Consider the following 21,371-nt stretch of genomic DNA (forward strand, 5'->3'; position numbering starts at 1 on the left):
GTCAGGAAGAGAACACTTCAAGAGTGCAGCCCCTTCCCCCTTGGAGCATATGGCCTTAGAAGGGGACACCGCGTGGGCTGTGTGGGGGCCAGGAGGCCGGGTCACCCTGCGATCTTGGCCGGCAGCAGCTGGAGAAGTCCGTGATCAGATATGCCTCCCCTGCCACTGTCCAGAAGGGAGGATGCGGGGGTACATGGAGGTCCCACAGTGCCTGAGGGCTGAGCTGGGATCAGAGGCGCCTCCCGGCTCCGAGCCCAGCGTCCTCGGCCTTCACTGGGCCACCCGGCCCTGGCTCCCTTAGCGGAGTCGAGCAGACTGCCGTTCCGTTTCCTGGAGTGTCTCTGCACTGGCCCTGTCCACACCTTCTTGCTCGGGGTCTGAGGTGAGGCTAGTTGGTGGGGGTTGCATCACCTGGCTGTGTTTTGTTCCGTCACCTGGCTGTATTTTTCTCGGGGCGTTTGCTACTCTTTAAAGTCATTGGTTTGTGCATCAGCTTATTATCTGCACCCCCCTCACCCCCAAAAGTGTCAGTTTGGCAAAAGGAAGTGTGAACAGTGTCCGTCTTGTTCAGGGCTATGTCCCTGCGCTTAGAACAGTGCCCAGCACGTCGTAGGTGCTTCGTAAACCTCTGTGCAAGGAAAGCTGAGCCTGCCCCTCGTTGGAGCCCCCTGTGAAGTGAGCCTGTGATGTTGGGTAATGGAGCCTGGAAGAACCATGAGCTCGCCCTCTGGGGTCTCCGGAGAGATCCCTGTCTCACCACACTGAATGCTGGGGGACTGCCGGAGGTCAGGGGACCCACCCCTGGACAGCGGTGTGTCTGAGAGAAGGTGGGGTTTGCCTGGCGCTGAAAGACCAGGGGCTGGGGGAGGATGAGGAGGTGGCAGCTGCTACCCTGTGTAGGGCATCCCCTGCTGCCATTGCCTGCCCACCCAGGGGACTGGGAGGTATGCTAGGAAGAGTCGCCCGTTCCCCGCGTGACCTGGGCCAGGTCGCTTAACCTTTCGGCATCAGTTTCTTCATCCAGGCAATGGAGCTCCCAGGAGCAGGGGCTCACCTGCTGCTTTCTCTGTGCAGGGCTGACAAACTGAAGAGGGCTGTGCACAGATGTTGCCATTCTTCTTTCACTTGTGGCTTCAGGTCCCCACCTTCCAGGAAGGCTCCCCTTGTCACGCAGCCACCGATTTGGTCACAATTGAGATGTTAGTTGAGCGGCTCCTCTGGGCCAGGGACGGCACTGGGGCACAGCCGTGATCAGGACAGACTCGGTCCCACCTGGGTTCAGGAGCGCGGGATGTGGGGGGTGTGGACAGGGAGGCAAGCGAATGACAGGCAGGAAATCTCAGATAGCGGGAGATGTCATGAAGAGAACATGGCAGGGTGATGTGATTGTCACAGGGCGGCACAGTGGGGGCCCGGCAGGCCCCTAAGGAGGCGGCGTTTGACCTGAGACGTTAACAGACTGCAGCCCCCACGACAGCAGGGCGTCGGTCTCTGTGCCTGGCTGTATCCTGGCCACACTTGGAGCTCAGCAGTTGCTCAGGGAATATTTTTGAATAAAAACATGAGAAGTCAGGAGCTGAGGGTATCTGGGCTGCCCGACGTGCTGTGGCTGTCCCCTCGTCAAGACACAGGGCAGAGTGTGCTCAGCTCCCAGAGGTGACTCCTCTAGTCCCTCCCTCTAGCTGGTCCCCCAAATCCTGGGGTCACACCACTGGGGCCCCGACCTGGGATGGTGTGCCGTGCTGGCTCAGAGCGTGGTGGACGGTGGGAGCGAGCTTCCTTGTTTCAAACTCTGCTTTGCCACGGACTAGCTGAGAGCCACACGTTGGATGGCTTTAAACGACAGAAGTCTGTTCTCACAGTTCCGTAGGCCACGAGTGTGCAATCAAGCTGTCGGCAGGGCCATGCTCCCTCCGAAGCCTCCAAGGGAGGCTCCTTCCCTGCCTGTCCCACCTCCTGGTGGCCTCCCAGGCATTCCGTGGCGTACGGAAGCACCCCTCCAGTCTCTGCCTCCTCCTTGCATGGCCATTTGCCCTTTGTGTCTTGACATTGTCCCCTTAGCAGGACATCAGTCATACTGGGTTAAGGGCCCACCCTACAACAGTTCGACCTCATCTTAACTAATTACATCTTCAAATACTGTATTTCCAGTAAGTTCACAGTCTGAGTTACTGGGGGTATCTTTCTGGAGGGTACAACTCAACCTGGCAGATTACTTAGCCTCTCTGAGCCTCAGTTGTCTGGTCTGTAAAATGGGGTGGTGATAACAGGGCCCGTCTCCTGGGGCAGCAGGGCCAAGCACACAGGAAGCATCAGTCAGTGCTATGATTTCTCTTCGGGGAGGACTTCCTGGGAACCGGGACTAGGAGCCGAAGAGCAGATGGTGGCTCCTTGGCCAGAAGGACTCAGCCAGGGAGGTCCTGGGCCTGAAGCAGGGTTTGCTTCCCTGGGGTGTGGGCCTCTTGCCGGGGGTGCTGGGGTTCAGAGGGTCCCTCACGGCCTGGGTGGGAGGAGGCGGTGGGGCACCTCTTCAGTGTGGCAGGTGTGGCGTGGGCAGCATCAAAGCTGCCAAATGGCAAGGAGCCACTAGCAAAAGGTGGCAATGTGAGCAGAGTACCCAGCACGGTAGGACGCCGCAGAGGGGACACGGGCACTGGGTGAGCCCCGGTGGCTTTGCAGGCTTCTTGAGGCTGGAAGGAGGCTTGGCCATCCTGGTGCCCCAGCTTCTTTCTCTTCACGGGCAGGGAAACTGAGGCACAGAGAGGGGAAGGGACTTGCCTGGGTTCACGTAGAGAATCGGAAGCCTCCTGTAGCCTCGTTGCCCCGTGGTACTCCCCCACCTGGGTGTGGGCACCACATGGGAACACCCAGGGCTGTGCCCCTGAGTCCCCTTTGAGTGAAGCCGCAGTGGAATGATTTGGGCTGGGTGATCTCTGCCACCAAGCCTTCAACCCCCCATTAGCCTGGTCTACTCTCAGCCTGGCCACATCTACTCCTGCGGTCCCCTAAGTACCTCCACGCCCGTCTCCTTATGGGGCTTCCTGGGAGGTGGCCGGACAGGCCCCCCCATCCCCACTTTGCAGATGAAGGAGCTGAGGCCCAGAAGGGAGGGGCGGGAGAAGCAGGCCTGAGCCCAGCCCCTGGACTCCCTGGGGGGTAGGGTGGAGGCTGCCTCTTGGCCTGTTTGGGCCAGCCCCTTAGTGACAGGCTGGGGGAGACCCCCCCCCCGCCCCAGGGCCAAGCCCTCCAGCACAGCCTGAGCTGAACTCGGGGTCTGGAGGGTCCCAAGGGAGGTCCCCTCCCCCAAGAACCAGAGCTTAGTGATTAGGTGGGGGTTGCAGAGAATGTCCTCCCTCCAAGTGTGGTCTGGCGGAAGCTGAGGGTCCCAGGGGGCATCGGGGCCAAGCCCCGCTGCAGCCTGCTTGCCGTGCTGTCTGCGTCTATATTTATCCCTGTAATCGCCTGGCTGCCTGTCGGAGTGTGGTGCCTTCGGAGCACAGCAGCCGGTGCCATCGCTAAGGTGGAGAAGAGATGTGTGTCAAGATGCCACCCCCCCCCCATCGTGTCGAGAGTGCCAGCCTGCTCTCTGGGGGCTGCCTGCCGCCTGGCAGGAGCCGGCGTGGCCCTGGGCATGGAGCGAGGGCCCCAGGGGGCACGGGCAGCTTGGGCCGGCCCCCCCTTCCAGAACCGGGATGCTCGGCTGTGGCCAGGGGTCAGGTGTGGCTGGAAGGTGGGGCCGGATAAACTCTAAAGTCTTTCAGCTCAGAGACTTAAAGAACTCTTGATTCTGAAGTCCTAGGAATTCTGTGAATCTGTAGTTCCAGGCTTCTATTTTTCCAAGATGCCACAGTTCCCGTCTCTTGGGCCTTTTTGCTCTTCCTCACTTGCAGCAAATGCGCGTTGAGCTCCCATTCTGTGCCTTGCAGCGTTGGGGACAATAGATGAAAATAGGATGTGGTCTCATCTTTAAACTCAAGTGAGGGCGACATTTCCTAAGCCAGTGGTTACAATATGGTGATTTTGCAAGTGATTCCCCGTCGGGGACCAGGGAATCGGGAAGGGCTCTGTCGGGGAGTCCCTGGATTGCCGCTGCTGCTGTTCTTAATGTCGTACTTGATGTGTAACACACAAAACAGAGCACACGTCTACAGGTACAGCTCAGTGACTGTCCACCCAGATCAGAAACAGACACGACCAGCCGCGAAGCTCCCGTGCTGTCTGTCCCCTTGTCGTCAGTCACACCCCTCCACCTGTCCTGCCGCCATCCTGACTTCCAACAGCGTAGATTCATTTTGCCCACGTTTAACATCATATAAATAAAATCACACAGGGTGACATACTCCTTTACGTCTGGCGTCCTTGGCTCGGCTTGTTTGTGAGACCCGTCCGTGTTGCTGGTATGCTTGGCGTCCTTCATGTTCGATGCACGTTATCCGCCGTGTGGACATTCACCGTGTGTTTATCCCTTCTCCTGATGATAGGGGCTGGGCTGTGGTTTTCCAGTTTGGCGATATCACAGTTAATACTGGTGTGAATCTCCTTGTGCGTGTATCTTTTGGTGAACATATGCGAATGTTTCTGTTGGGCATTGCTGGGGGATGCGTTTGTTTAGGTTTTGTAGACACTGCCAAGCATGTCTCCTAAGGGGCTGCACCAATTTCCATGCCCACTGGCAACCTGTGAGAGTGCCAGGAGATCCACGGTATTGTCGGCCTTTTAAAATTTTGGCCATCCTGGTGGGGGGGAGTGGGGGCATCGTGGTAGTGTATTTGGTTTCACTGAGCTGAGTTTGAAGACAGAAAGAGCTTAGTGAAGAAGGGAGAAGGGCGTTCCAGGCAGATGGAACAGCATATGCAAAATTAGGAAGGCAGGAGAAAGAATTGCCAGAGCTCTGTGTAGTGAACGGCATAGCTAGAGCTGAAGGTATCTGGACTTTGGGAGACTCATCAGGGCATCTGGAGATCGTTCTGAAAATGGTGGCGAGCCACAGAGAGGGTTTTCTCATTCTGAGCCGGTACCTACAGTGTGTCAGGTATTTTGTAATTTCCATTTGTTGGGTAAGAAAACTGAGGCTGGGCGCGGTGGCTCACACCTGTAATCCTAGCACTCTCGGAGGTCGAGGCAGTCAGATCGTTTGAGCTCAGGAGTTCGAGACCAACCTGAGCAAGAGTGAGACCCCCATCTCTACCAAAAATAGAAAAATTAGCTGGGCATGGTGGCGCATGCCTGTAGTCCCAGCTACTGGGGAGGCTGAGGTAGGAGGATCGCTTGAGCCCAGGAGTTTGAGGTTGCAGTGAGCTATGATAATGCCACGGCACTCTAGCCAGGGCGACAGAGCAAGACTCTGTCTCAAAAAAAAAAAAAAAGAAAGAAAGGAAACTGAGATGCTGAAAGACCAAAGGACTTGTCCAGGGTCACCTTAGCGAAGGCTGTGGAATGCAGATCCCTTCAGAGGTTGAGAGTGGTATTGGCCTTGGAGCCAGAGGGCCAGAAGTATTTGGGCAAGTGATTCAACCTCCAAGCCTCAGTTTGCTCATCTGGAGAATGGGAGTGGCGACGACTCCTCACTTGGGGACGTTGCGAAACTACAGAAGTTAAAGTCCATAACGTACTCAGCACAGGACCTGGGGCAGGCGTGATTATTACTCTCGTTTTATTATTGTTATTTCTTCATCTACACGGCCGTCACCCTTGCAGCTGACTGGGCGGGGCTGTCTTAGCTCCCACAGCGCAGAAGGGCTGGCCCAGAACCCCTGCTGCCCTGACACCCTGTTTCCCTGCCCCGTAACAGGTCTCCTGGGGACTAAAGGTGGCTGTGATGGTTAATTTATGTGTTAATTTGGGTAGGCTTCAATGACGAGTTGTTTGGTCAAATAAAGGTATTTGTTAGATGTGATTAACATTTAAGTCAGTAGACTCGAGCATTGACCTCCATCACACGTGGGCCTCATCTGATGGATTGAAGGCCTTCCGAGCAAAGACTGAGGCTTCTCGAAGAGGAAGGAATTCAGCCGCAGGACTACAACACAGAAACCCTGCCCGGGTCTGCAGCCTCCCGGCTTGCCCTTCAGATTGCAGACCCTCCAGCCCCCACAGTCCTGTGAGCCAATTCCTTAAAATGAATTTCTCTCTCTGCGTATATCGATACCCTGTTGGTTCTGTTTCTCCGGAGAACCTTGACTGATACAGTTGTCATTTGCTGTCTTGGGGCTTCTCATCTGGGAAGTGGGTGAAGGAGGCGATTTAGACCTGGGTGCATTCGAGACACGTTCCATTCCCCGGAAAGTTCAGTGGGCTCCGCAGCCGGCGGGACCCGAGGGGGAGGTGGGGAACGGTGTCCGGGCAGCGAGGCTCTGGCTGACAGCGCCGCCGTCCGGAGCAGTGGTGCACGCTCGCCGGGATGCAGAGCCCTGGCCGGGACCCGGCGTGCAATGCTGGCAGGGCGCGTATGAAGACCGTATGTGACATCTGCCTCGTTCTGCCGGGTACAGGCTTGGCATCCCCAGGTGTGGTCAACCTCTGACGGAGGGCGTCGGGGCTCACAGTGCGGTCCCAGGTGGGCAGCCTCTGGGAGCTCATTGGAAACATTCGGGCCCTTCCCCAGACCTGCTGAATCAGAATCTGCATTTTAACAGGACGCCCCGCCTGCTCTGCTAACCCGTGATTTGTAGTGCTCAGCCCACAGCAAAATCACCAGGAGGGCTTGTTAAGACACAGGTCGATGGGCTCCGCTCTACGCTTCGGTGGAGTGGCGGGGCTGGGTGGGCCGGGGATGCTGCATTTCTGACAGGCTCCCGGGAGATGCCGAGGCATCTGGTGACCACACTTGGAGTGGTGACAGCTCTGAGCCACCCCTGGAGCCTTTCCTGTCGGATATTAGACCCCAGCGAGCAGGATTTGATGGATGGAGGAGAACTCAGAGGACCCGAGGGTCCCAGGAGCCACAGCCCCTGAGAGTGGGCGCCTCCTTGGAGACCGTATATTGTGTTGCCAAGCCCATGCTGTGTCCACCAGCCGAGAAGGAGAGCGGTATTTCTCAACCAGTTTTAACCCCTTCCCCCCTTATGTAAACTGTAAACTTCACACGTCCCGCGAGTTTTTGATCTGGTCCCCTCCCCCGCAGCCATGAAGAATGAAGCTACACAGTATTTTTCAAGTGCTTTACCCACTACCCCTCACCACACCCTGGGAAAGCACTCTCATCGTTCCCATTTTACAGAGGGAGAAACTGAGACCCAGAGAGCTTACGTAACCTGCCTGAGGGCACAGAGCAGGTAGATGGCAGACCCGGCGACTCAAACCCCAACAGTCAAAGTCTAGGATCTGTGCCCCTAACCACTGCCCGGTACCGACCGGGGGACAAAGTCCCTCTTTGTTACTGCCACCAGCAAAACAGAGAATTTGTGTTTTCCTTTTCCAAATGTCAAGTTGAGCGTGCTTTTCCTGCTGGTACCTGATGCCCGCGCTAGAAGTCCAGTCGGCCACCCCACCGTGGCCCCACGCCATTATCGCCACTGGTTGAGAACCGCTGGCGTGGGGACTTCTGCCTCCCTGGCCACCTCAGGCCTGCCCTTCCCCGGCCGGGCGCCCGGGTCCCCGCTCAGCCTCCCTGTGCCTGCCCCTCCCCGTGTCTCCCGCCGGTCACCGCCCAGCTGTGAGCGGGTCCTCCGGTCTGCTCAGCAGCTGCCTACCGCAGGGGGCTCTCGCCCCGCTGGCTCCTGGGGCCAGGCTAGGTGGGAAGCACTGAGTCACCGCGGCCGTGGCTCCGGGCCTGGGCACCGTCCTTCCCTGGCTTCGAGAAACCCCTGCCCCTCCCTGGGCCTTAGTTTCCACCCCTGTGAGGGAGGTGCCAGCCCCTCTCCAGCCGCCGCGCAGAGGGCTTAGGAGGGTCCAGGGTTCGAGAAGTGGCTTTGTGGTCTCTGGGGCGATTGTGCAGGGAAGGCGGCTGTGATTCCTCTGGGGCTGCGGAGCAAGGAGCGTGCCCGGCGGGGGGCGGGGGGTCCCTCCCTGCCTTGTTCGTTGGGTGCGTATTTGTTAGGCCTCACTGTGTGCGGATGCTGCTCTAGCTGCTGGGGGAACAGTGGTGACGCCTCCCTTGGGGAACTTCCTAGGGGGCAGACAGACACGCACAGGCACACAGACAAATACGTAAAATGATCGTATGTTGCAGTGATGTGTGACGGAAACAGCGTGGGGCTGGGACAGATCACAGCAGGTCGGGTGATCAGGGAAGGCCCCTGAGGATGTGACGTTAAGCTGACAACTAAGACCCTTCGTGTGAAGGGAAACGTGTCTGGCAAAGGGGGCAGCAAGTGCAAAGGCCCCGAGGCAGGTGAGAGGTTGGCGTGTTGGCAGAGCAGAGGCAGCCGGCGTAGCCGGGGCCGAGGGAGCGAGGGCAGGGTGGCAGGAGGAGGCCCTGCGGGCCTGGGGAGGATTTGGGGTCGGTGTGACCTGGGAGGGGAAGGCAAGGGACGATTTCCAGGTGGAGTGGTGGTGGCTCGGTGTGGAGAAGAGAGTGTGGCCGAGGTTGCATCAGGGTGGCCTGTCATGGGCTGGGGCGCGGCTGGGCACAGGACAGCGGGAGCCCGGCCGGGCCAAGGAACGGAAGTGGGGAGACAGGACGGGGCTGGACGCAGCTCGGAGGGGGGATGGGCAGCAGCAGTGGGACATGGGGACTGAATGTGAGAGGGGACAGGGATGGTGGCTTCCGGCTAAAACCGTAACGTTCTAGACCTGTGTGTGGCTCCGCACCAGAGTCTGCAAATCCTGTCCTCCTGCCTAAGAACAAGCTGCCTGGTTGCGGGGCCAGCGGACCCTGTGGGGGCGACCCCTGGGCGGCTTCTTCATTGCGTAGCCTCGGTGCTCAGGGAAGGTTTGTTGAATGAATGCATGAATCGATGACTGGGAATTCCCATCCCTGCCTTCTCTTTGCCTCAGTTACCCCATCTGTAAGACAGGGATTGCCAGTTTGGAATCCCTGCCCTCCAGCGCCTTCCCTGGGGGTCTGGTCACCCCAGAAGGCCCGTGCCCATCTGTGCCAGGAGTCAGGACCATCCCTCAAGCAGGCCCTGGCTCCCCGTGCCCCCCCATCCAGCCTGAAACCTCAAATTACCTGTGGGGTGGGTGCCGAGATGCACATGGCAGGCCCAGCTCTCCCTTAATGACACCTTGCCCGCCCGCCCTCCTGCCGGGTAGGAGGGGAGGGGGCCCAGCCCAGCCTAAGCTGTGGTTTCTTTTTCCATTGCGTCAGGCCTCAGGGTCCAGCCTGCCTGCCCGCTGCTGGGCTGGCACGGAGGGGCCCGCTCTGACCCCCACCTTCCCCAACTCCGGACATCATGTGCTCCCCGTTTCGGGGATCCAGAAGCTTCCAGCCAGAGGGTGAGTTGAGGATGGGGGAGCTGCCCCTGGCTGGGGGAGGAGTCCCCGTCCCCGCCCATGAGTGCCCATCGCTCACTGCAGCTGGGGCCTGCGCTGATCCAGGTGGGGTTCAGTGGGCTTGGGGGCTCCCAGTCCAGCCGCACCTGCCCCGTGACCCGGCCCTCCTGGCCACGCCCTCGGCCAGGCGGGAGGGAGTGCGAGTAGGAGGCCAGCGCGGGAACCAAGGCAGGGTGACAGGGGCTCGGACGGGAGAGAGGCAGCAATGGGGACAGGAAGCAGTGGCCCCGGAGTGTTCATACGGACACATGCCTTTGCGTCTGCCAGTCTGGGTGCGTGTGTGTGTTGTGTATGTGTGACCACACACGTGTGTATGGATGAAGAAGTGTGTGAGTCTGGGTGCGTATGCCTGACGCCCTTCAGGATGAGAACAGATGGGTCTGACTTGGTAGCAGGGGACGGTGGCCCAGCATGTCATGGAGGCGGCCTGTGTGGAGGAGAGGAAGTAGGAGAGCTGGAGTCCACCCCATCAGTGACAGTGGAAGGCGCAGGGGTGTGGACAGGGGGGTTCCAGAGGAGCTGGTGACCGCGGGCACTCCGGGCCCATCCTGGGTACTTGTTAACGTGGAGGCGTGTCCTTGGCTTCCCCAGCTTGCAGCCCTGATCACACCCTGCCCCCTCAGCCCCAGGCTCCCTGGCCTGCCTAGTTCCCCGGCTGTCCCTGCTGAGGTCCTAGGTCCTAGAGCTCTACGATGCCCGGCAGTCCTCCCCACCCTGGCAAAAAGGCCAAATATTGGCCTGAGAGTCTGGAGACCCGTTCACGTCCTGCGTCTGCTGTTTTCTGGCCGTGTGACCTTGGGCAGGGGCCTTCCACCCTCTGGGCCTCAGTTTCCCCACCTGTGAAATGGGGGTCATTGCCCTGCCCCACTCCCCCGCCCCCAGGCAGGCGTGAGCATAAGCAGGCACTCTCAGCCACCAGCAGGGTGTCCGTTTTGGACATCGCTCTCTGCCCGCTCGCTGGGCCGAGGATTCGCTCACCCCCCGGGCCCGGCCCGGCTTGGCACCGCTGCCCGGTGGCACACACAGACAGCTCGCAGTTAGCCAGCTCCAATGGAAGCTGATTTTTACACAAGAAAACAATCCTGCGGGCTAATTGTAGTGCTGTCCTGACACTCCGGGCTCATGTGATTATCATGAGCTTCTAGGGACGTAGGTTGGGAGCGAGGGAGCTGAGGACTGGCTTCGTCACTGTCCCCACCCTCTCCCTGCCAGGCGTGCCCCGGGAGCTTTGTATCTGGGGAAGAGGGGATCTCGGCCGCCAGCCCCACACGTGCCCTGGCCTCCCGCAGACCGGGGCCTGCGTCTGCCCGGCACGAGGCTGGTGCTCACGCAGCGGGCTGTGGCTGGGGCCGCAGGGAGGAGGAGTGGAGGCAGCACAGTGACTGTGGCTCGGTCCTTCCTGCCAGGACGCCAGCAGCTGCCTCCTCGCTGGCCTCCTGCTGCTTCTCCTTAGCCTGACAGTCCCTTCTCCCCAGAGGGCCAGCAAGCTTTTAAAACACGGATCAGATCATGTCGCTTCTCTGTCCCCCGAGATGTCCCATCATTCTCAGAATAAAACCCGGACTCCCTATCAGGGCCTACGGCGCCCCGCACGACCTGGCCGTCCTCCGTGCTCTGACTTCTTTCCAGCCGGGCTGGACTGTGAGCTCTGGAGGGCTGAGACGGGACAGTCTTCCTTCTGCAGGGCCCCCAGCGCGGGCGCAGCTCTTGGGACCTAGTAGGTGCTCAGCACACCCTCTAGAGTCAGTGAATGAGCCTTGGTTTCCTCCTCTGGAAAACAGGGGCACTGTCACCTGCCCCGCAAGAGGGAATGGGGGTCAGAGACACCGTGCAGGTGACGTGCCCAGTTGGTGCTCACAAGCACAGCAGAGGGAGCCCCCCCCCCCCCCCCCCCCGGGGAGGCGCGGGGTCAGTAACGCACTCCGCAGCAAGGGGACGGAATAGCAGCCAAGCAGTAGGAGCCTGGCCCTTGTGGGGTAAGCGTTTGGGGCTGGGCTCGTCTGCCTGGACGACGTGGCCTGTGTTACAGCACACGTGCCTGTGGAAGTGAGACCCGGACACGGGAGTTTCACAGGACCATGTCATGATGTCTCGTGGGCAGGTGGGAAAGTGAGGCACAGAGGACTGTGATGCGGGGACCTAGGGCTGTCCTCCACCCCTTGCGCTGGGTTCCTCCACTCTAGCTCTCATCACCTTGTACTCAAAGGAAAACAGAACTTCTTAAAGTGAGCAAATGTCAGTAATTAGCCTTGATAGGAGAAGGGTACATGAGGCCCAGAGCATAGAGTTTGAGGAAATTGTGTACAAATGAAAGGGTAGATTCTGTGCTGAAGGTAAGGACCAACTTGGGCAGGATCTGAGCAATATGGAGGGCCTGTCCATTCATTCATTTATATACTCATCCTTTTTTCATTCAGCAAGTATATACTGAATGCTTCCTCTGCATCAGTCACTGTGCTTGGGCCGGAGATATAGGATGAATATGATAGACAATGAACAAGGTTGAATTTTGAGTAAGTTACCAGAGTGAGTTTCCCGGTGGCCAAAGCAATGAGGGAAACCTCAGCAGTTGTAAGCTCCACGGTGGTCACAAGTTGCCTACAAGTTAGTTGTTCAGGCAAAGCCCAGGTTTTCCTGGCACAATGAATGTCTGGGACACCCATGTCTACTGTGATTTGTTGCTGATCTGACAGGAGCAACCCATAGGGACCTATGTGTATCTCATGGCTAAAGGCTGACCAAAGCAGAGAAAAACTTAAGAGATGATCTAAACACACTACTAGAGACTCCTTTTTCATGCATTTCCTTGCATTATCCCCTCTCCAGGCCTTTGCCCGTGTTAATGCCCTCACTCCTACCTTGCCTTCCATCTCTACCTACATCTTGAAGGCCAGGTGGTGACACCTCCGTCTGGTGGGGGAGCATAGCAGGTGTCTGTCCCCTCTCTGACCCTCCCTCTTGTTCCCCTAGACTGCCAGGAACTGCTGCCGCCACCGGCCCCCATGGCCTACATCCCGGGCGGGGGTGCCGCAGCAGCGGGGACAGCCCCCCTGGGCTCCCAGTACTGTGTGTGCAAGGTGGAGCTGTCGGTGAGCGGCCAGAACCTGCTGGACCGGGACGTCACCTCCAAGTCCGACCCCTTCTGTGTCCTCTTTACAGAGAACAACGGCAGATGGCTGGAGGTGAGGCCTCTCCGGGTGCGTCTGCGGCGGGTGAGGAGAGGTGGCTTTGTTGCTGGTCCCCCTGGATCCAGGGACATCCTGGCCAGGCCCTCGGAAGTAGTCGGAGTCCGGGCGGGCAGCAAGAGATTGTTTGGAAAATTGTTATTCTTAAAAGTAAATTTAATTTTAAATATAGTTACAATATTACTTAAAATAATTATATGGGTGTTTAACTTATTGTAATTATAACCCATAGATTTATATTTATGGTGACATAATTTTATATTTACTGTTTTATAGCACAATATTTTAAATGATTGTAATATGTACTTAAAATTTTATAGTTTTAGAAAATGCTCATTTCCACTTTTAAATAACCTCTCCCCTTCATTTCCAAACGAACACAGGATCAGGGAGAAGCAGAGAAACAGGGCTCAGGCTTTGGTCCTAGAGCTGGTCCAAGCCCAGCAATACCACCATACCCCCTGCTGTGCGGCCTTAGGCAAGGGGCCGTTCCTTTTTGAACCTGTCTGCTCATCTGTGAAATGGGGATTTTCTTCTCCTGCATACATTGGAGGGCCCCAGAGCTGCGGACATTGATGATGGCCCAGCCAAGGACTTCTGGGCTGGAAGACTTTGGCTTGAGGGTTGGAAAAAGATGTAGCTTGAGGAAGTCTATTGAGAAACCTAAATTCTGTACACTTGCAGGTTTTAAAAACTTGCTTTAAGGCTGGGCACAGTGGCTCGCACCTGTAATCCTAGCACTCTGGGAGACCGAGGAGGGAGGATCCCTTGAGCTCAGGAGTTCAAGACCAGCCTAAGCAAGAGCGAGACCCCATCTCTACCAAAAATAGAAAAAATTAGCCAGGCCTGTTGGTGGTACGCGCCTGTGGTCCCAGCTACTTGAGGAGAATTGCTGTAGCCCAGGATTGGAGGTTGCAGTGAGCTATATACCACTGCAGTCTACCCAGGGTGACAGAGGGAGACTCTGTCTCAAAAAAAAAAAAAAAAAACCACCCAAAACTTGCTTTGCTTCCTGTTCCAAAAGAAACTATATTTACTGTAGTGAATTTAGAAAACCCAGATAAGCTTAAAGAAGAAAATCAAAACGGTTAGGAACCCACCAATCAGGGAGAACCACTGTTGACAGTTTGGCATCCAGCCTTCCAGATAGTTTTATACGCGTGTATATTTTCCAAAATATGTGTCTGTTTTCTAACAGACATTGAGCTGGGCCACAGTGGTCGTCCAGCGGAACACACTGTGGCTTACAACGAGTCTCCACAGATCTGGGCTCCTTGCGTGATGCCGAGGAAATGGTGGGGTTGTTGGCCCATTTTACAGAAGGGAAACTGGGGCCCGGAGTGGGTAGGGACTTTTCTGTGTCACCCAGTGTGCTGGCAGTGCAGCTGGAAGTGGGAGGTGGGACACAGGGCCAGCTGAGGACGCCAGGTGGAGTCCCAGGCCTGTGATGGGTGTGCCTGGGGCCCTGGGGCCCTCTGCCAGGTCTCTGGAACGCCTGCCTGCCCCTCAGGGAGGGGCACCCCCTTCCCTCATGGCACTGCCCCCACCCTCCCTGACAGTCTCTGCTCCCACCCAGGCCGGCCACCCTGGCTAAAAATAGCCCAGGGCCAAGACCTCTTCCGTTCCTGCTGCTGGAGCCCTTGGACATGGCCTGGGTGGGAGGAAAAATCAACACAGCCTGGGCCCCAAAATAGACTGTCCCCCAGACTCCGCGGTTTGGGGCCTCAGCGTCAAGAGGCCAGGAGGCAGGTTCCTGTCCCAGTGCCACCACTGACACCCAGCACAAGGCCCCGTCCTCTCCCGGGCTTCCGAGTCCACAGTGGGTGGAGGTGTCGGGCTGCACAGTTCCAGGATTCTGTACCAAATACAAACATCTCCCCCCGCCCCAGGTGGGGAGCCCTTGACTCCACCTCCCCCTGGGAACCCCTCCTTTCTGTTTCCTCTCGCAGCTTCCGTGTAAAATGGGATTTGAAAAAAGGGTGTTCCCAAAATAAAAAGTACGAAAACTGGCTGGGTGCAGTGGCTCACACCTGTAATTTCAGCACTTTGGGAGGTCAAGGTGGGAGGATTGCTTGAGGTCAGGAGTTTGAGACCAGCCTGGACAACATAGTGAGACCCTATCACTACAAAATTTTTTTTTTAATTCGCCGGGTATAATGGCACACACCTGTAGTCCCACCTACTTGAGAGGCTGAGGCAGGAGGATCGCTTGAGCCCCAGGGGTTTGAGATTGCAGTGAGCTCTGATTGGGCCACTCCATTCCACCCTCCCGACAGAGGGAGATCCCCTTAAAGAAAAAAAAAAAAGTAGGAAAACCACAGAGAGTTAAATCTCTTCATTTTACAAAAGTGGAAACTGAGGCCCAGATAGGGACTTGTCCTCCATCCCTTACCCAGGCAGGGACAGGGCCAGAGCTCTTACCTGGGCACCTGGGGATGAAGCCAGAGTTGAAAAGCTAAGAGTGTGGGTACTAGAGTCAGACCAGGCTTTCGAATCTTGGCCCTGTCCCACAAGCTGTTCAACCTTGGGTAAGTCACTTGACCTCTCTGTGCTTCATTGTCCTCATCTACGAGCTGTGGGTGATGATTGCTTCAGCCACACTGACCGCGAGTGCCCGACACACAGTAGGTGTTGAGCGAGTTAGCGGGATGATTTCCGGTGGCCTGAGAGTGGTTGAACCTGCTGCCTGACTCTGACTGCCATCTCCCTGCCCCCCGCCAGTACGATAGGACAGAAACCGCGATCAACAACCTCAACCCCGCGTTCTCCAAGAAGTTCGTCCTCGACTACCACTTCGAGGAGGTGCAGAAGCTCAAGTTCGCCCTGTTCGACCAGGACAAGTCCAGCGCACAGCTGGACGAGCATGACTTCCTGGGCCAGTTCTCCTGCAGCCTGGGCACGGTGAGCTGGGCGGGAGCGGGCGGCCCCTTGGAGCGTCTCTGCCTCTCCCCGATTCCCGGGCCCCACTTTCCCGGGGGCTCCTGACGTGCCAGTGCGGAGGGAGGAAGTAGCCTGCTGGGTTTGGGACCAGGCTGAAGTGCTCCCAGCTCAAGGGGCGGCGAAGCACAGCGCCAGCCAGTTGCTGCCACACGGGAACGGGGCCCCATGTGGCCAGAGCTTCTGATTGTTGGAAGTAATCAGGTGTGGTCTTGACTTCCGGGGGTGGGATCATCTGATTGCGACACCTGCGGTGGTCGCTGACGCGCTGTGTGACCGCGGGCGACTTTCTTTCCCTCTCTGGGTCTCACTTCCCCATCCAGCTCGGTCCCTGGGAAGCTTCTGGGGGCTGGGAGGGGCAGGGCTGGGAGCCCCTGACACAAGTCCCAATCATTCCTCTATGGCTGTGTTCCTGTGGGCAACCCCCCACCCCCTCTGGGCCTCAGTTTCCCCAGATTTTACTTGGGGATCGTGATGACGGCTCTGCCCAGCCTGTGGGGAGGGTGAGGGAATAAAATGGAAGGTGATCTGAGAGGTCCCAGTGGACCCTGGAATGCCCTGGGCCTTTGAGGAGCGGCTGATCACGAAAAAAGCAAGGGCTGGCGGTGGACGTGGCGTCCTCCTTTGAGTGAGAAGCGGGTGCAGCAGTCAGGGTCCCCCCGTGTGTCTACACCAGCAAAGCGTAGCTGTGGAGAGAGCTTGAAGACTCGGGGACAGCGGCAGGGAACTGACCGGGGATGGGGAAGCAGCCTCCCGGCCTGGCGGGAAGGCGGGGTGAGGAAGTGGCGTTGCAGGACCTGGTGAGACCCATGGCCGCGGGAGGGAGGCAGGGAGGCAGGGAGGCCTCCGGCCTGGAGCCGAGGCCGAGTGCAGAGCAGCAGGGAGGCTTCCGCCCGCCCATGGCCCGGCCTCTCTCCCTCTTGTTCTCCCATCTCCTGCTGGTGCCCCACGGGCTGAGCCCCCAAAAGCCAGAGGACAGAGGAGCAGCTGGTGCCGTCCCAGGGTGCAGAGCAGGTGAAGGGCAGGGAGTGGGCCGGGGAGAGTGACCAGGCCAGGGGGACAGGGACAGATCATCCTGGCGTGTGCTCAGAGCTGCAAAGGGAAACACTGGCGTTTTACACAAGAAGCCACTAACCGAGGTGGCCCATGAGGGGGTGGGCGCACGGGGTGTAGGCGGGCGGGAGGGTGACTGTTCAGTGTGCTCCGCTTTTCCTGTCTACGTTGTTTTGATTACTGAACACCGTGAACGTACTGCCCATTGAGCACAGTGAAAATACACAGAAAGGTCAGTTTGACCCTCTCGTCGGGGTCTGTGGGACGGCTTTGGGGGAGGGCTTAGGCCTTTCCCGCCCCCCGGCTTCCCGCAGTTGTCTGCAGAAGCCTTTTCCTGGGGCCAGACCGGGGCAGTGGGAGGCAGACTGGGATTCCCTCCTCGCTGTGAGACCCCAGGCAAGTTCCTTAACCTCTCTGGGCTTCGGTGTCCTCCGCTGCGCACACTGGCTAATGACGGGCTGCCATCTGCTCCCCTGCGAGGCTCTGGCAGGAGGCTGCTCGCCGTGCGGATTTTTGCTCTCCGGGCCTCCCCGGCCGCCCCCACAGCCCCGCTGAGCGCCCTTCTCTCCTCTGTCCCCCAGATCGTCTCCAGCAAGAAGATCACTCGGCCTCTGCTGCTGATGAATGACAAGCCTGCGGGGAAGGGCTTGATTACGGTACCCGCCCGGCCTGCTCCCCGCACCCCGCTGCCTCCCGCGCCCTCCCCCATCAATGAGCCGCTTCCCTGGCGGATAATCACCGGCTTTGTCTGGAGTAAAAAGGCCCAACTTACAACTTAGCAACAGGTCTCTTAGCAACGGGCTCCTGGCTCCGCACATGATGCGCTGGGGGCCGCCAAGCTGGGGCGACTGGCAGAAGGCCCCCGACGGTGGCCAGCTCCGGGGCAGGGATGCTGCTGCTCTTCCCTGCGGCCCCCCCCACCCCACCTGGCCTCCTCTGGGGTCGTGCCCATCGCCTTGCGACCGTGCGCGGCGGTGGCTGCTGTGCGCCAGGCTTCCTCCTGCCATAGCTCCTCTGCGGGGATGGGCTGCTCGGCCTCGCGGGCTCCCAGCAGCCTGGGCAGCCCCGTCTGGCGGCTGGAGCTGTGGCCCAGAGGAGGCTCCCTGGCACAGTTCCAGTGTGTCCCCTGGGGTGTCCCTGTGTGCCTGTGTGATGCCGGGGGAACTGGCCTTACTGGAGGGTGAATGCCACCCTCCGTGTGTCCCTGTGGCCGTCACTCGCCTGCTCCGGACCCTCACGTGCCTCCTCACTGCGCGTGCATCCTTACGGCTGCGTCGGTCCTTGCGTGGCTTCCTGCCTCGGGGGGGTTTGCCGCCTCCATTCACTTCAGTGCCCTGGGCTCAAGGCAGATGGAACTCTCAGCACACCCTGAGCACAGGCCGGCCCTCGTCCGCTCCGTTCCCGCCCCTGGACTCCCCCTACCCCTGGCAGTTCCACTCCAGGCCTCAGTCCCCTCCTCTGGGAAATGGAGCAGTAATAGAACCTGCCCTACAGGGTGGTTGAGCAAGTCCAGCTGGAGGACGGGAGGGGACAACGGGCCGTTGGCTGGCCGGCCTGTGGCTGCAGGGGGCCGACTGGCTCGGGTAGGCAAGGCCGTCCTAACGGCACGAGAGGAGAGGAAGCCCCAGCGCACAGTGTTGCCTCGGGCCGGGGGAGCTCCTGCGCCTCCGTGGGGAAGGGCGGGGGAGAGGCCCAGAGAGGGCTCTTCGCCATCCCGAGGTCACCCAGCTGGCCCACCTCTGGCTGGGGTCAGAGGACCGTGGCTGATGGGGAGCTTGTGGAGGACAGAGGACCGGTGTGAGCTGATGAGGCAGCAGAGGGCACCCAGTGGTTTCTGCCCCTCCGCTGGGCCTCAGTTTCCCTAGCTGCACAGTGAAGCTGCTGTAGTTCTGACGCCGTGGTGTTTTGAGGTGGCTGTGCCCTCTGGGTCTGCAGGGGGACACGAGGAGGCCTGTCCTGTCCTGTCCTACTGATCCTTGGCCCAGAGCCTCTCCCAGGGCTCAAGACCATCCCCTTCTCCGTCCCCTGTCCCCCGTCCCCCGTCCCCATCCCCTGGGCCCTCTGCTGAGCCGCATGGAGTCACTTCCTGATTCCTCACATGGATAGTTACCCTGTTTTCTTTTTTCTTTTCCTTTTTTTTTTTTTTTTTTTTTTTTGAGACAGAGTCTCTCTCTTTCGCCCAGGCTAGAGTGCCGTGGCATCATCATGGCTCACAGCAACCTCAAACTCCTGGGCTCAAACGATCCTCCTGCCTCAGCCTCCCGAGTAGCTGGGACTACAGGCACGCACCAATGCCCAGCTAATTTTTCTATTTTTAGTAGAGACGGGGTCTCGTTCTTGCTCAGGCTGGTCTCGAACTCCTGACCTCGAGCGATCCTCCCTCCCTGGCTTCCCAGAGTGCTGGGATTATAGGCGTGAGCCTCCGCGCCCGATGATTCTTAGCCCCATGTTCCGGAAGGTGGACATGGAGGTGTAAGGAAGACGACAGACTCGTCCAGGCTCACCTGGCTCTACCCCTCCCCTCCTTTCACCCTCCTAGCCGGGAGGACTGACTCCTGGGGCACCCTGTGCCCACCCTGCCTGGCGGGGGGGGTGGTAGCAGCCAAGGAGCAGCCCATCACGGCCCTCTGGCCTTACAGATCGCCGCGCAGGAGCTGTCGGACAACCGGGTCATCACGCTGAGCCTGGCGGGCCGGAAGCTGGACAAGAAGGTGAGGCGGCGTCCCTCCCCCGGCCCAGGCTTATGTGGTCCAGCCCTGGGGCCTCTGGCCACCACCTTCATCGCACCCCAGGGATGGGGCTAGCACAGGGCCCTACTGGCCACTGCAAGTTAGGACTCCTTCGCCAGCGAGGTAGTGAGCTTCCCATCACTTAGAGATACTCAGAACACAGCTGGAAACCTACTCACTGGGGCGCCTGCCTCAGTTGTGTAAATCCCAGGATCCTTACAGTACCCTGCAGGGCCCTCCTGCTGTGTCCCCAGTACACTGACTCCCTGACCTCGCTCTTCTGCTGCAGCCAAATCAGCCTCCGTGTTGTGCTTGAATTAAACGAGGCACCTTCCTGCCTCAGGACCTTTGCACTTGCAGCTCCGTGTGCCTGGGATGCTCTTTGCCTTGAACACCCCCTAGCTCCCGTCACCTCCATCAAGCCTTTGCTCCTCCGTCACCTCCTCAGCGTCACCGCCTCAGCGGGCCCTCCCCGAAACCGGTCTTGGGTCCGTGCCCCTTCCCACTTTGCTTGTCTCCTTGACACTTGCCACCATCTAAGACTAATTCTTACTTATTTTATCTTCTGTCTCCCTCACTTGAATATAATCTCTCTAGAGTGACACTTTTTTTTTTTTTTTTTAGCTTAAATGAATGAATTTTTAAAGGACATCATGTCCCCTCTGTAATATGCAGGACAGTTGCAGTTTTCCAGATTCCACTAAAATAAATTAAAATCCCGTCCTACTGGGGGCTCTGCCTCGCGTCGGGGACAATCACGCTGTTGGAGTTCTGCCCCGGCTAAGATGCTGGAGTTCTAACTCCCGAGGGCTCGGGGGCTCAGGGTCTCCGAGCACAAGCACTGGCCACCTCAGGGTGGGGGGTCTCTGTGGGGACAGCCGGTGGGTTCCAGGGAGTTGCAGCTGCCCTGGGCCTCTTGCTGAGCCTTGCGGAGGCTGAGCGGGCAGGGGCCAGGCTGGCCGTGCCCACAGCACCCGCCCTGACATCCAGCCGGGGGAGGCAGTGGGGTCACACCCCCGTCCTGCTGGGATCTGGTGGGGTCCCGCCTCCCTCACCCGTGTCCTCCGCTCCTCCCAGGACCTCTTTGGGAAGTCGGACCCATTTCTCGAGTTCTATAAGCCGGGAGACGACGGCAAGTGGATGCTGGTCCACAGGACTGAGGTGGGTACGTGGGGGCCCAGGGGCCCCTAAGCAGGGAGTCTGGGGTCCAGCCGCCCCAGCAGCCCAGCACGGGGCCGCGCGGTCACCGCCACACAGCATGCATGAACGCCCACGATGGCACCTGAAGGCTTGTTCCTGCCCTGCCACGGGGACGTTCGCTTCCGTTTCCAGAAGTGTGGCAGTTTTTGTCTTGTCACCCCCGCCCCCACTGGGCCGGACCAGCCCCGGAGCACCGCTGCCCCGGGCCTGAGCTCGCCCCACCCCTCTCTGTCCTGCAGGTGATCAAGTACACGCTGGACCCTGTGTGGAAACCCTTCACAGTGCCGTTGGTGTCCTTGTGTGATGGGGACATGGAGAAGCCCATCCAGGTGAGGGGGGCTCTGGGGACCCTGCCCCCCTCCCTGCCACCTCGGGCCTCCCAGTCTCCCTGTGGCTCCTGGGGGTGGCTTGTCAAAGCTCTTTCTCACTAAGATGGAAAGAAGCCCATCGGCGGGGGGGGGGGTGGGGAGGACAGGAGACTGGTCCCCGTCCCGGGTCTGCCTGACCCTCTGAGCTGCCTGGGCGGGACCCTCAGCTCTGCGAGCCCGTCTATAAAACTATCCTCCCCTTCCCGGAGGGCTGTGCGCTCGCGGCTGGGGTAGTGAATGCGGAGGCACCTTGGAAACAATCAGATGACGAGGACAGTGATGACTTGTCTCTCAAAAGGCCCTCAGGGGCCGGGTCTGAGAGCAGATGAGGTGCAGGGGACAGCTGGGTCAGGGCAGGCAGCCCCAGAGAGGGTACCAGGAGTCTCGTGTTCTAGTCCCGGGCCTGCTGCTGCTGCTGTGAGACTTTGGACAAGTGCTTCCCTGTCGGGGCCTCAGTTTACCCA

The 21,371-nt window shown here is 58.9% G+C and overlaps 1 protein-coding gene across 2 annotated transcripts in view; it reads left to right on the forward strand.

Annotated features, from left to right (window-relative positions):
- The window catches only part of CPNE2 (copine 2), a 43,656-nt gene that overhangs the window by 2,353 nt on the left and 19,932 nt on the right, over positions 1–21,371 (forward strand). For both annotated transcript variants that reach the window (XM_069497789.1, XM_069497790.1), the window contains exons 2-7: positions 12,406–12,617; positions 15,342–15,521; positions 17,192–17,266; positions 19,250–19,321; positions 20,417–20,500; positions 20,779–20,868. In XM_069497789.1, coding sequence (XP_069353890.1) covers positions 12,438–12,617; positions 15,342–15,521; positions 17,192–17,266; positions 19,250–19,321; positions 20,417–20,500; positions 20,779–20,868 — 681 coding nt within the window. In that variant the 5' untranslated portion in view covers positions 12,406–12,437. The remainder of the gene's footprint in view (positions 1–12,405; positions 12,618–15,341; positions 15,522–17,191; positions 17,267–19,249; positions 19,322–20,416; positions 20,501–20,778; positions 20,869–21,371) is intronic.

This window comes from Eulemur rufifrons, chromosome 23 (assembly GCF_041146395.1).
Source record: "Eulemur rufifrons isolate Redbay chromosome 23, OSU_ERuf_1, whole genome shotgun sequence".
NCBI lineage: Eukaryota > Metazoa > Chordata > Mammalia > Primates > Lemuridae > Eulemur > Eulemur rufifrons.